Below are 15,638 nucleotides of genomic sequence, written 5' to 3'. Positions count from 1 at the left end.
AGTCTTGCTGGCGTACAAGGCGCCAAAATCTTTAATAGGAAGCACTCCATTTCATGAATTCATCCATCTTATCAGTGGTATGTGCCTTCGTGCATCGCGCCAGAAATTTATAAACTACTGGTACTTAATGAATTGTCTAAGGGGGCATGGTCAGGCCTATTTCTGCTACAGCTCCTCCCAAGCTCCACCCAATATGGCAGAGCAAATTCAAACTGTCGTGACAACGCCAAAAAAGAACACCACTTTTTCACAACTCCACGTTGTGCAACAATGTTGTGAATTTTCAACGATTTTACCCCAGAAAAGCTTTAATGAATTGACCTCATAATTGTTGTGAATTCCACTCTTGGGCTCCCTCCGGTGGTTGTAAGTGGCACTTTTGTGAGTTCTGCTCTTGTGCTCCCTCCGGTGGATTTAAGTGGAACTGCTGCTCCTTGGATTTAGCAGTCAGCAGCTGCTTCCACTGATCGTCTATTCTGGCTCGGCTATTTATCCTGGCTCTATCCTTCAGCTAGTGCCAGTTGTCAATGGTTCCTGGTTGGATTCACATCTCTGCTTGGATTTCCCTGATATTCTGACCTGTTCAGCTAAGATAAGTCCTTGCTTTGTTCTTTTGCTGTTCACTTGTTGTGGACTTAATCGTTCTGCACTTTCTATGTTTTTTCTTGTCCAGCTTGTCAGTATGGATTTATTCAGTTAAGCTGGAAGCTCTGGGAAGCAGATTTACCCTCCACACCTTTAGTCAGGTGTGGAGATTTTTGTAAACTCTGTGGTGGATTTTTCTAGTTTTTAATTCTGACCGCACAGTATTCCGTCCTGTTCTATCTATCTAGCTAGACTGGCCTCCTTTGCTACATCCTGGTTTCATTCTGCGTATGTCATTTCCCTCTCCACTCACAGTCAATATTTGTGGGGGGCTGCCTATCCTTTGGGAATTTTCTCTGAGGCAAGATAGCTTTCCTGTTTCTATCTCTAGGGGTAGTTAGTCCTCCGGCTGTGACGAGGTGTCTAGGGAGTGACAGGAACATCCCACGGCTACTTCTAGTGTTGTGTTAAGCTCAGGAACTGCGGTCAGTACAGGTACCACCTCCTCCAGAGCACGTCCCATGTTGCTCCTAAACCACCAGTTCATAACACATAATGTGATACATGGTGTTCATTGGAGGGACCAAACGTAAACCAAGAAAACCTCTAACCAAAGTTAGGCTTATTATAGGTAAATTAAACTATTTGAAGAAACATAAATACAGTATATTAAGAAATCATAAGGCTAGACAGACTGTATTTTTCCAAGATACGTGGTGGATTGCATGAGACTGTATTGCTGCAGACTAGGGTTGAGCGAAACGGATCGGACAAATTCAAAAATCGCCAACTTTTGGCAAAGTCGGGTTTCATGAAACCCGACCCGATCCTAGTGTGGGATCGGCCATGAGGTCGCCGATCTGCGCACCAAAGTCACATTTCGTATATGACACTTTCAGCGCCATTTCTCAGCCAATGAAGGAGGACGCAGAGTGTGGGCAGCGTGATGACTTAGGTCTCGGTCCCCACCATCTTAGAGAAGGACATGACAGTGATTGGCTTGCTTTCTGCGGCGTCACAGGGGGTATAAAGGGGCGTGCACGCCGACCGCCATCTTACTTCTGCCGATCTTAGTATAGGGAGAGATTTCTGCAGCTTCGTCAGAAGAAGGGATATAGTTAGGGAGGGAAGATTAACCCCCAAACTGCTTGTGCTGTAGCAATTTCCACTGTCCAACACCACCTTTTTTTTGCAGGGACAGTGGAGGCTATTTTTTTGTGCATCAGCTCTGTAGCTTATTAGGCTGCCTTATAAGGCTCCCTGATAGCTGCATTGCTGTTTGCACGCTGCTGTGCAAACCAACTGCTTTTTTAAAAGCAAAAATCCTGTTGCTCCTTTCTGCAGTTATCTTGTTTATTTGTCCACACTTTTGTGTGCAGCAGTCCTTTTTGTTGCTGCCATACTTGTCCTGAGATCATTGTAGGGAGATTGAAATTGTACTACAGTCCTTGTATTTTTTCAGATATCTTCCAGCCACTTACATTGTGTTGTGTTATACACTGGGCCTGAGTTGCGGTGCAGTCTCCCCCCAAAAAAAGGGTGTTTCAAATTGTCACAAAGTGGATATACGTCAGTTCTGTTAATTTGTCGTATATCAGCCAGCCACGTTCTGCCACTTACATTGTGTTGTGTTATACACTGGGCCTGAGTTGCGGTGCAGTCTCCCCCCCAAAAAAGGGTGTTTCAAATTGTCACAAAGTGGATATACGTCAGTTCTGTTAGTTTGTCGTATATCAGCCAGCCACGTTCTGCCACTTAAATTATGTTGTGTTATACACTGGGCTTGAGTTGCGGTGCAGTCTCCCCCCAAAAAAAGGGTGTTTCAAATTGTCACAAAGTGGATATACGTCAGTTCTGTTAGTTTGTCGTATATCAGCCAGCCACGTTCTGCCACTTACATTGTGTTGTGTTATACACTGGAGTTGCGTTGCGGTGCAGTCTCCCCAAAATAAAAAAGGAGATTTAACTTCTCAACAAGTTTATATACACCTTCTACTTTGTTTTACAGTACCATATAACGGTTGTTATTTTGGTAATATTTTCCCAAAAATGAGGAAGTCTGGTGGAAGAGGCCGTGGGAGGTCGTTGCCAGCTGGTACTGATGGTGGTGGTGGTGATGGAGCATCTGGTGGTAGTGGGAAAAGCAAAATAGCACCTAAGGCTGGAGGTGTTGAGCCAGCGTCATCGTCTGGCTACACAAGGCCTCGAAGGCTCCCTTATCTTGGAGTGGGAAAACCGCTTTTAAAGCCGGAGCAGCAGGAAAAAGTTTTGGCTTTCCTTGCTGACTCAGCCTCTAGCTCTTTCGCCTCCTCTTCAGAAAGTTCCAAATATAAAAGCAGCAAGTCGTCAGTGGATGCTCCCGGTCAGGAACAAGACGTTTCCTTGTGTCCTTCACCCAAACCAAAAGTGAAGGATGCGTCAGGCGACACTACAGGTTACTCTATGGAGCTCTTTACACATACCGTGCCTGGGTTAGAAAGGGAAATTGTTAACTGCCCATTACAAGATGAATCGGACATGGAGTGCACTGATGCACAGCCACAGCTAGATTATTATGCTGTTCCATTGACTCAGATCACTACATTGCCCTCGCAGTGTACTGAGCCAGAATCTGACCCTGATGAGACTATGGTGCCCCATCCCGAACGCTGTAGCACCTTACATGGTGACACAGAGGAAGGTGCACATGACATTGAAGAGGAGGTGATAGATGACCCAGTTGTTGACCCAGATTGGCAGCCATTGGGGGAAGAGGGTGCCGCTGCCAGTAGCTCAGAAGCGGAGGAGGATGATCCGCAGCAGCCATCTACATCGCAACAGCTGTCATCTGGCAGGCCCGTATCAGGCCAAAAATGTGTGTCAAAAACAAAAACAGTTTTAGGACAGCGTGACCATCCGGTGAAAGTAGCACAGCGTGCAATGTCTGAAAAGGTATTCGATAGTAGGAAGAGTGCAGTGTGGCAATTTTTTAACCAAGATCCGAATGATTAGTCAAAAGTTATCTGTAAGAAATGCTCAAAGACCTTTAGCAGAGGGAAGAATCTTCAAAATTTAAATACATAGTGCATGCGTAGACATTTAACCAGCATGCACTTGCAAGCCTGGACTAACTACCAAACGTCACGTACCGTTGGTGCACCTGCTCAGAATGAAGGTAGTCAGCAACGCTACATTGCTTCCCTCACTGTAAGCCCACCGATTAGGACACCACCAGCAGCAAATGTGGAGGTATCGTCGCAAGGCTAAAGCAGTCAGGGAATCACAAGATTATTGGTAGGAAACACTGTATGTAGGCCAACATCATGAATACCATCACCAACCCTCTCTCAATCCGCCATGTCCACCACCACCACCACCGCTAGTTCCACCATATGCAGCTCTCCAGTCCAGCTCACCCTACAAGAGACTCTCGTTAGGAAAAGAAAGTACTCATCCTCTCATCTGCGTACACAAGGTTTGAACGCCCACATTGCTAGACTAATCTCGTTAGAGATGATACCCTACCGGTTGGTTGAAAGCGAAGCTTTCAAAGACCTGATGGCCTACGCAGTACCACGCTATGACCTACCCAGTCGTCACTTCTTTGCGAGAAAAGCCATCCCAGCCCTCCACCAGCATGTCATAGACCGCATTGTCCATGCACTGAGGCAATCAGTCAGTGGAAAGGTGCACCTCACAACAGATGCAGGGACCAGTAGGCATGGCCAGGGACGTTACGTGTGGATGCAGGGTCCACTGGGGACAGCCATAGTGGGACAGTTCTGCCTAGCCCACGGTCTAGGAAACAATTGGCTGTAGGCATTCGCCACTCCTCCTCCTCCTCCAGAAGCGAAAGCTCTTCCACAGAGCGCAGTCGCACGACCACTCCATCCGCAGCTGCCAGTGTTGCACACGAGGTGTCCCATTATCGAACAGCTAGTGGTAAGCGTCAGCAGGCTGTGTTACAAATGAAGTGTTTGGGCGACAGCAGACACACCGCGGAAGTACTGGCCGAGTACTTGCAGCAACAAACGCAGTCGTGGCTGGGCAGTGTACATCTTGAGGCAGGCAAGGTAGTCAGTGATAACGGAAGGCATTTTATGGATGCCATAGCCCTTTCAGAACTGAAACAGATACCTTGCCTGGCTCACACCTTGAACCTGGTGGTGCAGTGCTTCCTGAAACATTATCCGGGGTTACCAGCCCTGCTCCTGAAGGTGCGAAGACTTTGTTCGCACATCCGCCGGTCGCCCGTACACTCCAGCCGTATGCTGAGCCATCAGCGATCGCTGAATCTTCCCCAGCACCGCCTAATAATCGACGTTGCAACAAGGTGGAATTCCACACTGCACATGCTTCAGAGGCTGTGCGAACAGAGGCGTGCTGTAATTTATTTGTGGGAGGATACTCATACACGGGCAGGCACTTGGACGGCAGACATGGAGTTGTCTGGTGTGCAGTGGTCGAAGCTACAAGACCTCTGTCAAGTCCTTCAGTGTTTTGAGGAATGCACACAGCTGGTAAGTGCAGACAACGCCATCATAAGCATGAGCATCCCACTAATGCGTCTGCTGATGCAAAGTTTGACGCACATTAAGGAGCAGGCGTCTGCAGACGAAGAAGAGGGAAGCCTTGATGACAGTCAGTGTCATGTTCCCAATGGCAGGGAATCTGAACAACAGAACACAGGCAAAAAACAGGACGAGCTCTAGGGTGATGGAACCTGAGCTGACCGCGATCCTGAACCTCTACTCACAACTAGCAGCAGCCGGGGAGACACACTGATACATTGATAGCCGGCAAGGAAATGACAGGAAAGCCAGGTTAAATAGGAAACACCCAGCCTCTGATGGACAGGTGGAAACCAGAGACCGCAACCCACCAAAGTCACCCAGTACCAGTTGTAACCACCAGAGGGAGCCCAAAAACAGAGTCCACAACAGTACCCCCCCCTTGAGGAGGGGTCACCGAACCCTCACGAGAACCCCCAGGGCGATCAGGATGAGCTCTATGGAAGGCGCGGACCAAATCAGTCACATGAACGTCAGAGGCGACCACCCAGGAATTATCCTCCTGACCATAACCCTTCCACTTAACCAAATACTGGAGTCTACGTCTGGAAACACGAGAATCCAAGATCTTCTCAACAACATACTCCAATTCTCCCTCCACCAGCACCGGAGCAGGAGGCTCAACCGAAGGAACCACGGGCACCTCATACCTCCGCAATAACGACCGATGGAACACATTATGAATAGCAAACGATGCTGGGAGATCCAAACGAAAAGACACAGGGTTAAGAATCTCCAAGATCTTATAAGGACCGATGAACCGAGGCTTAAACTTAGGAGAAGAGACCTTCATAGGGACAAAACGAGAAGACCACCACACCAAGTCCCCAACACGAAGTCGGGGACCCACGCGGCGACGGCGATTAGCAAACTGCTGAGCCTTCTCCTGAGACAACTTCAAATTGTCCACCACCTGATTCCAAATCTGATGCAGTCTGTCCACCACCACGTCCACTCCAGGACAATCCGAAGGCTCCACCTGACCAGAGGAAAAACGAGGATGAAACCCCGAATTACAAAAGAAAGGAGAAACCAAAGTAGCAGAACTAGCCCGATTATTAAGAGCAAATTCGGCCAGTGGCAAAAAGGCAACCCAGTCATCTTGATCAGCAGAAACAAAACACCTTAAATAAGTCTCCAAGGTCTGATTAGTTCGCTCCGTCTGGCCATTCGTCTGAGGATGGAATGCAGACGAGAAAGACAAATTAATGCCCATCTTGGCACAAAACGTCCGCCAAAATCTAGACACAAACTGGGATCCCCTGTCAGAAATGATATTCTCCGGAATCCCATGCAAACGAACCACGTTCTGAAAAAAACAAAGGGACCAACTCAGAGGAGGAAGGCAATTTAGGTAAGGGTACCAAATGAACCATCTTCGAAAAGCGATCACACACAACCCAGATAACGGACATTTTCTGTGAGACAGGAAGATCTGAAATAAAATCCATGGAAATGTGAGTCCAAGGCCTCTTCGGGATAGGCAAGGACAACAACAACCCACTGGCCCGAGAACAGCAAGGCTTAGCCCGAGCACACACTTCACAAGACTGCACAAAGGTACGCACATCCCTTGACAAAGAAGGCCACCAAAAAGACCTGGCCACCAAGTCTCTAGTACCAAATATTCCAGGATGACCAGCCAACACAGAAGAATGGACCTCGGAGATGACTCTACTGGTCCAATCATCCGGAACAAACAGTCTTTCTGGTGGACAACGATCAGGTTTATCCGCCTGAAACTCCTGCAATGCACGTCGCAAGTCTGGGGAGACGGCGGACAATATTACCCCATCCCTAAGGATACCAGTAGGCCCAGAGTCTCCAGGAGAGTCAGGCACAAAACTCCTTCACATTCTTTGAACCTGGCAGGTATGAAACCACAAAATTGAAACGAGAAAAAAACAACGACCAACGAGCCTGTCTAGGATTCAGACGCCTGGCAGACTCAAGATAAATCAAATTTTTGTGATCAGTCAAGACCACCACACGATGTCTAGCACCCTCAAGCCAATGACGCCACTCCTCAAATGCCCACTTCATGGCCAAAAGCTCCCGATTACCCACATCATAATTGCGCTCGGCGGGCGAGAATTTTCTAGAAAAGAACGCACATGGCTTCATCACCGAGCCATCGGAACTTCTCTGACAAAACCGCCCCCGCTCCAATCTCGGAGCATCAACCTCAACCTGAAAAGGAAATGAAACATCTGGTTGACATAACACAGGAGCAGAAGAAAACCGGCGCTTAAGTTCCTGAAAGGCCTCCACAGCCGTAGGAGACCAATTAGCAACATCAGCACCCTTTTTAGTCAAATCAGTCAAAGGTTTAACAACACTGGAAAAATTAGTAATGAACCGACGATAAAAATTAGCAAAACCCAAGAACTTCTGAAGACTCTTAACAGATGTAGGTTGTGTCCAGTCACAAATAGCCTGAACCTTGACGGGATCCATCTCAATAGTAGAAGGAGAAAAAATGTACCCCAAAAAAGAAATCTTCTGGACTCCGAAGAGACATTTTGAGCCCTTCACAAACAGAGAATTGGCCCGCAGGACTTGAAACACCTTCCTGACCTGTAGAACATGAGACTCCCAGTCATCAGAAAACACCAAAATATCATCCAAATACACAATCATAAACTTATCCAGATATTCACGGAAAATATTGTGCATAAAGGACTGAAAGACTGAAGGAGCATTAGAAAGTCCAAAAGGCATTACCAAATACTCAAAATGGCCCTCAGGCGTATTAAATGCGGTTTTCCACTCATCACCCTGCTTAATCCGCACAAGATTATACGCACCACGAAGATCTATCTTAGTGAACCACCTAGCCCCCTTAATGCGAGAAAACAAATCAGTCAATAATGGCAATGGATATTGATATTTGACTGTTATCTTATTCAGAAGGCGATAATCTATACAAGGCCTCAGGGAACCATCTTTTTTATCCACGAAAAAAAAACCTGCTCCCAGAGGGGACGAAGATGGACGAATATGTCCCTTTTCCAAGGACTCCTTAATATAATTCCGCATAGCAGTATGCTCTGGCACTGACAGATTAAATAAACGACCCTTAGGGAACTTACTGCCAGGGATTAATTCTATAGCACAGTCACAATCCCTATGAGGAGGGAGCGAATTGAGCTTAGGCTCCTCAAAAACATCCCGATAGTCAGACAAAAACGCAGGGACCTCAGAAGGAGTAGATGAAGCGATTGAAATCAGAGATGCATCATCATGAGCCCCCTGACATCCCCAGCTTAACACAGACATTGTTTTCCAATCCAGGACTGGATTATGAATTTGTAACCATGGCAGACCAAGCACTAGTACATCATGTAAATTATACAGTACAAGGAAGCGAATCACCTCCTGATGAACGGGAGTCATGCGCATGGTCACTTGTGTCCAGTACTGCGGTTTATTCATAGCCAATGGTGTAGAATCAATTCCCTTTAAAGGAATAGGAATTTCCAGAGGCTCCAGACTAAAACCGCAGCGTTTGGCAAATGACCAATCCATAAGACTCGGGGCAGCGCCTGAATCCCCATAGGCATCGACGGAAATGGATGACAGTGAACAAATCAGAGTTACAGACAAAATGAACTTAGACTGCAGAGTACTAATGGCAAAAGATTTATCAACCTTTTTTGTGCGTTTAGAGCATGCTGATATAACATGAGCTGAATCACCACAATAAAAACACAATCCATTTTTCCGCCTATAATTTTGCCGTTCACTTCTGGACTGAATTCTATCACATTGCATAGTCTCAGGTGCCCGTTCAGAAGACACCGCCATCTGGTGCACAGGTTTGCGCTCCCGTAAACGCCGATCAATCTGAATGGCCATAGCCATAGACTCATTCAGACCTGTAGGCGCAGGGAACCCCACCATAATATCCTTAATGGCCTCAGAAAGACCATCTCTGAAGTTTGCAGCCAGGGCGCACTCATTCCACTGAGTAAGCACTGACCATTTCCGAAATTTTTGACAATATACCTCCGCTTCATCATGCCCCTGAGAGAGGGCTAATAAAGCCTTTTCTGCCTGAATCTCCAGGTTAGGTTCCTCATAGAGCAATCCCAGTGCCAGAAAAAACGCATCCACACTGAGCAATGCAGGATCCCCTGGTGCCAGTGCAAATGCCCAATTCTGAGGGTCGCCCCGCAGGAAAGAAATCACAATCTTGACCTGCTGAGCAGGGTCTCCAGAGGAGCGAGATTTCAAAGAAAGAAACAATTTGCAATTGTTCCTGAAATTCAGGAAGGTAGATCTATCTCCAGAAAAAAACTGTGGAATAGGAATTCTAGGTTCAGACATAGGAGTGTGGACAACAAAATCCTGTATGTTTTGAACTTTAGCAGCGAGATTATTCAAGCTGGAAGCCAAACTCTGGACATCCATGTTTAAACAGCTAAGGTCAGAGCCATTCAAGGGTTAAGAGGAGGTAAGAAGCAGCTAGACAGCAATTAAGGGCTAGGCAGCAAAACTCTGAGGGGAAAAAAAATAAATAAATTTCTCCTCAACACTTCTATTCCTCCTGCTTCAGCCCAAACAATTAACACTCTGTGGGCCGGCTATACTGTCATGTTCCCAATGGCAGGGAATCTGAACAACAGAACACAGGCAAAAAACAGGACGAGCTCTAGGGTGATGGAACCTGAGCTGACCGCGATCCTGAACCTCTACTCACAACTAGCAGCAGCCGGGGAGCGTTCCTGGGGGGACTCTAGACGCCTCGCGCCAGCCGGAGATCTAGCTTCCCCTATCAGAAGAATAACAGACCTCGCTTGCCTCCAGAGAAATGTACCCACAGAAATAGCAGCCCCCCACATATAATGACGGTGAAATGAGAGGAAGGCACAAACGTAGTTATGAAAATAGATTCAGCAAAAATGAGGCCCGCTAAAAGCTAGATAGCAGAGGATACAAAAGGTGAACTGTGCGGTCAGCTTAAAAACCCTTCAAAATACCATCCTGAAATTACTTGAACTCATGTGCCAACTCATGGTACATGAGTGGTAATTTCAGCCCACTAGAGCAACCAGCAACAGAGAATTACATATCTGCAAGCTGGACTAAAAACATGAAAGCAAACATGAAACAGGGAAATCCAGACTTAGCTTGTCTTGAAGGCTTTAGGAGCAGGTAGCAAAGGTAACAGAGACACACTGATACATTGATAGCCGGCAAGGAAATGACAGGAAAGCCAGGTTAAATAGGAAACACCCAGCCTGTGATGGACAGGTGGAAACCAGAGACTGCAACCCACCAAAGTCACCCAGTACCAGTTGTAACCACCAGAGGGAGCCCAAAAACAGAGTCCACAACAAGTCAGCCATTGTCTGCTCAGGGAACTCTCCTGGATGAGGTGGCGGACGAAGAGGAGGAGGAGGATGATGGGGATGAATATTTATGGGAGGAGGATGCCTCTCAGGGGGCAATAGAAACTGGTGGCGTTGCAAGGTCAGGTACAGGGTTTTTGCGGGACACAAGTGATGTTGATTTGCAAGAAAGTGCTCCTCAACCCAGCACAGGCAGTGAATTGACACCTGGAACATTGGCCCACATGGCTGAGTATGCCTTGCTTATCCTAAAAAGGGACCCCCACATTATCAAAATGATGACCGATGACGATTACTGGTTGGCCTGCCTCCTGGATCCACAATATAAAGGAAAATTACAAAATATCATGCCACATGAGAACCTTGAGCAAATATTGGCTACCAAACAAGCAACCGTTTGGTTCAGGCATTCCCAGCACACAGCGGCGGTGATGGTTCTCACACGAGCTGTAGTGGGCAACATGGCAGAGGTATTAGAGGTGCACAAATCCGAAGTGGCGTTGGACAGAGGGGTTTTATGACCAGGTTGTGGACTGATTTCGCAACGACCACTGACACGACAGGTCATCGATTCAATGTGACAGGAGACAGCATTTTTCCAGTATGGTTACGAACTACTTTTCCGCCTTTATCGATGTTCTCCCTCACAGGCCTTTGATTACTGGGCATCTAAAATAGACACCTGGCCTGAATTGGCAGAATATGCATTACAGGAGCTCGCATGCCCTGCTGCTAGTGTGCTATCAGAAAGAGTCTTCAGTGCTGCTGGTTCAATACTGACCGAAAAAAGGACACGTCTGGCTACCCGAAATGTTGATGATCTAACCTTCATTAAAATGAACCAATCATGGATTTCAAATTATTTGGCCCCACCTTCTCCTGCTGACACGTAGCTTGCCTGAAAAATGTCTTGCTTTTGGCCTCCTCTTACTGACTTCTACAATTCCTCCATTTGCAGCTGCTGAATGTCCACCATAGGCCATTTTTATACCTCCCTAAATGGGCTGACTCCCCCCACAGGGCCGTGGTCACCACCTGGTGCAAGCACCCGTGCGAGTGCCGTTTGCCTGGACAGGTGGGTGTGCCCACTCTTGGGCGACGGCACTGGCACAGGGTCCCTCATAGTACAATGAAGTGTCTCTGACGGTGGTGCACAACCAACGTCAGACACACCATCGTAATATGAGGGGCCCTGTGCCAGTACCGCCACCCACGAGAGTGTTCCCCCCCAGCTCGAACAGTGCTCTACCACTTGCAATACTTACCTCTCCCTGCTCCACCACTGTGTAGTATGTGCTGTTAAATCCTTCAATGGCACTGCCAATACAAATTTGTTGAAATGATAGATGAAAGTTAAAATATACAGGGGCCCTGGCCTCCATTTACACCAGTTAATACTTTGCGCCTACTACCACTGTCTGCTACTCAGCAGAGGAGCCCACCCCTGTACCTAGCTATGCCACCTGTATATTTGTGAAAAAATGTTTGGCAGACATTTAGCCTTCTTACTTATTTGGGCCTACTCACTGTGTCAGCCTCTCCTTACAGTTGTCATCCGCTGAACAAAGCAATGCCGCCTGTTTAGTCTTGTTACCAATTTTGAACTGCATTTAGCCTACTTACTTATTTGGGCCTACTCACTGTGTCAGCCTCTCCTTACAGTTGTCCTCCGCTGAACAAAGCAATGCCGCCTGGTTAGTCCTGTTACCAATTTTGAACTGCATTTAGCCTACTTACGGTACTTATTTGGGCCTACTCACTGTGTCAGCCTCTCCTTACAGTTGTCCTTCGCTGAACAAAGCAATGCCGCCTGGTTAGTCCTGTTACCAATTTTGAACTGCATTTAGCCTACTTACTTATTTGGGCCTACTCACTGTGTCAGCCTCTCCTTACAGTTGTCCTCCGCTGAACAAAGCAATGCCGCCTGGTTAGTCCTGTTACCAATTTTGAACTGCATTTAGCCCACTTTATTATTTGGGCCTATATCTGTGTTTCCTCCTCATCCTGACCATTGCCCAGCCACTGCTAGATGAGTCTGCTGGTACATTGACCCAGACCACTACATTCCCCTTGCACTCTACACAGCCAGAATCTGACCCTGCTGAAAGTCAGGTTCCCCTTCCCGCATACTATACCACCTTACACGGGGACAAAGAGGAAGGTGCAGATGAAAGTGCACGTTCCTTCATCAGGTGAGGGGGTATACTCGTTGGCGACGTCACTGGCACCGGGCCCCTCATAGTACGCAAAAGTGTCTCTGCCTGTGGGAGGCGCCACCCGCCGTCAAACACACCGCCGTACTAGGAGGGGCCCTGTGCCAGTGCCAACGAGTGGGCCCCCCCTTCTTGCTCAGGACCACAGCACTTGCAAAGTTGAAATACTTACCTCTCCCTGCTCCACCGCCGTGACGTATTCTGAGTTTCCTGGGCCCACAAAAATCTTGAGCCAGCCCTACTCCCCCCACACAATTTTAGCCAAATGACCCCCAGTTTTCAATGCCTAACTATTATTATAAAGTAAATTAAGATTGACAAGCTTCAGTAATAAGAATTGATGTTTTTGGCATTAAAATGGGCACTGTAGGTGTTTTCCTGTCCTCCACTCACTGCCGACTTTGATTCCCCATTGACTTGCATTGGGTTTCGTGCTTCAGTCAGCCCCCGACTTTTCGTAATAATCGGCTGATTTCACCTGACCCGACTTTTGACAAAGTCGGGTTTCGCGAAACCCGACTCGATCCAAAAAAAGGAAAAGTCGCTCAACTCTACTGCAGACTATTATCTGACTGTAAAAGGAGGGACCATCTCGACTTTGTTTTTATAATTATTGTTGCTGTCCTAGACAATAGAAGTTCTTATCATTTCACTGTGCTGTGTGGCACAGTCATTATATATACTGTATATATATATTTTTTTGTTTGTTTGTTTTTTGTTATACTCTGCAATCGACTGGTCAAAATTCACTTGTGCAATGAGTTAACCAACAACTTTGACAAATTTCTAAGCCATCCCACTGTATAAAACTGATCATTTACATGAATTGGCCCAAATGAACATTAATTTCTGGGTGACTCTCTGCAGCGATGAAGCTATCACTGTTTTCTCTGTGTGCAGCCCTGATGATCATGTTTTGTGTTTTTAGACAAGCTAATGGAGGCAAGCTACTTGTAGTTCCTGTTGATGGTAGTCACTGGCTCAGCATGCGTCCTCTGGTGGAGAGGCTGGCACAGCTTGGGCACAAGGCTGTGGTTGTAACAGGTGAAAGCAGCTTACTTATTGGTGAATCTGATCTCTATACCACCAAAACTTACTCTATCCCTTACAGCAATCAAGATTTAGCATTAATCTTCGAAAGGTATGGATATGTTCACTTTATCCAATCTTTCTTCCCTGGTGTGGCTATTACAATGTTTAATAGTATTCAGGAAGTTTCTAAGGTATTTGGCAACATTTGTAAGGCCTTATTAAATAACACAGAACTTATTCAGAGTCTCAAGGATGAGAAGTTTGATGCTTTACTCACTGATCCATTTTCGCTCTGTGGCGTGATACTAGCTGAACACCTTGATGTGCCCAATGTAAACTTTTTACGGGGAATGCCTTGTACTCTTGACTATATAAGCGCACAATGTCCAAGTCCTTTTTCGTATGTGCCTAGAACTTTAACTCAGTACTCAGACAAGATGACATTTTCCCAGCGTGTGAAGAACGTACTGGTCAGAATGTTGGAGCCTTACTATTGTGGACTTTCATACTTGCCATGGCAGCAAATGGCTTCACAATTCCTGAAGAAAGGGATCACGGTTGAGCAGCTTCTCAGCAGAACTTCCATCTGGCTCTTGCGTTATAATTTTGCCTTTGAATTTCCAAGACCTATAATGCCCAACATGGTGTTCATCGGAGGCATCAACTGTAAACCAAGAAAACATCTAACCAAAGTAAGGCTTATCGTAGGTAAACGACTAACATTAGAAGGAATATTATTTATTTCTGATGTCATTACAGTTTGCAAATGTTATTTTTGCGCTATTTTAATGTCCTGAAATATCTGCATATTGCAAGGCATGTTAGAAATCATTAGTAATATACAGTATATGAGAAATAATCTGTTCATTTTATATTGTTACCTTAAAACCTAATATTACATTTACCGTATTTTGGACTTTACAGTAGCACTTCAGTGATTTTCTTTTTTGTTTTATCGTCTTAGCCATAGTTATTATGTGCAGCAGATTGCGCCATATTCTTCCCTTCTCCAATTCTGTCCTCTTCTGCACCATGTTATCACCATGATGTCTCTTAAAAGTGACTTTCTCAGTGTAAGTCTATGGGGCTTCCATTGAAACTCTCATGGTATGTGCACACGTCAGGATTTCTTGCAGAAATTTTCCTGACAAAATCTGGACATTTCTGCCAGAAATCCGCATGCCTTTTTTTGCGCTTTTTATGCGTTTTTTTGCGGATTTTTTGCGGAATAATTAACATGTTGCTTCTTTTTCCGGATCGCGTTTTTTTTTGCGGAAAAAAACCGCAACATTTGCACAAAAAATGCGGAATGCATTCTAAATGATAGGATGCATAATGTATGCATTTTTAATGCAGAATTATAGCTGTTTTATTGGGGAATTCCGCAAAAAAACCCGCAAAAAATCCTGAAGAAATCCTGACGTGTGCACATACTTTCATAGTTTTGCATTGAGAATGGGACTTCCAGTCTACACAAAAGATGCTCTGGGACCCGGTTAGGATTATTGACAGTCATATGGTGCAAAAGAGAACTGGATAGGCTCTGAAAACAGAAGATGGCAAATTGTAAGTAATTATACATGGACTATGGACGTAACTTGTAATAACTATTGCTAATGGGTTAGAAGATTCAATAAAATATATGATGTATGATTTTGTTAAGTGATCAGCTACTTTATGACGTAGTACACATCACAATGTGTCTAAGCTAAAGTAAACTTGTGACTAAATCTATGACAGATCACATGATCGTGTACTTTTCACTTTGACCCTGTGCGTAATTGACCGCTGAGCCGTTGAGTTAACTATAAGTGACGCCGAAGATGATGTGGTCTCTCTTTACAATGAATTTTATAATATTGAGTGTCAATTGTGCATTATTAGAAATGATTATGTTCTTTATG

At 45.9% G+C, this 15,638-nt stretch overlaps 1 protein-coding gene across 1 annotated transcript in view; it reads left to right on the top strand.

The window, feature by feature from the left end:
• The first annotated feature begins 13,541 nt into the window (after positions 1-13,541).
• The window catches only part of LOC143784284 (UDP-glucuronosyltransferase 1A1-like), a 192,447-nt gene continuing 190,350 nt past the window's right edge, over positions 13,542-15,638 (top strand). The window contains exon 1 of the mRNA XM_077272374.1: positions 13,542-14,426. Within this exon, the coding sequence (XP_077128489.1) occupies positions 13,572-14,426 (855 nt within the window). The 5' untranslated portion in view covers positions 13,542-13,571. The remainder of the gene's footprint in view (positions 14,427-15,638) is intronic.

This window comes from Ranitomeya variabilis, chromosome 7, assembly GCF_051348905.1.
Source record: "Ranitomeya variabilis isolate aRanVar5 chromosome 7, aRanVar5.hap1, whole genome shotgun sequence".
NCBI lineage: Eukaryota > Metazoa > Chordata > Amphibia > Anura > Dendrobatidae > Ranitomeya > Ranitomeya variabilis.
This window is presented reverse-complemented; position numbering and strand designations above follow the sequence as displayed.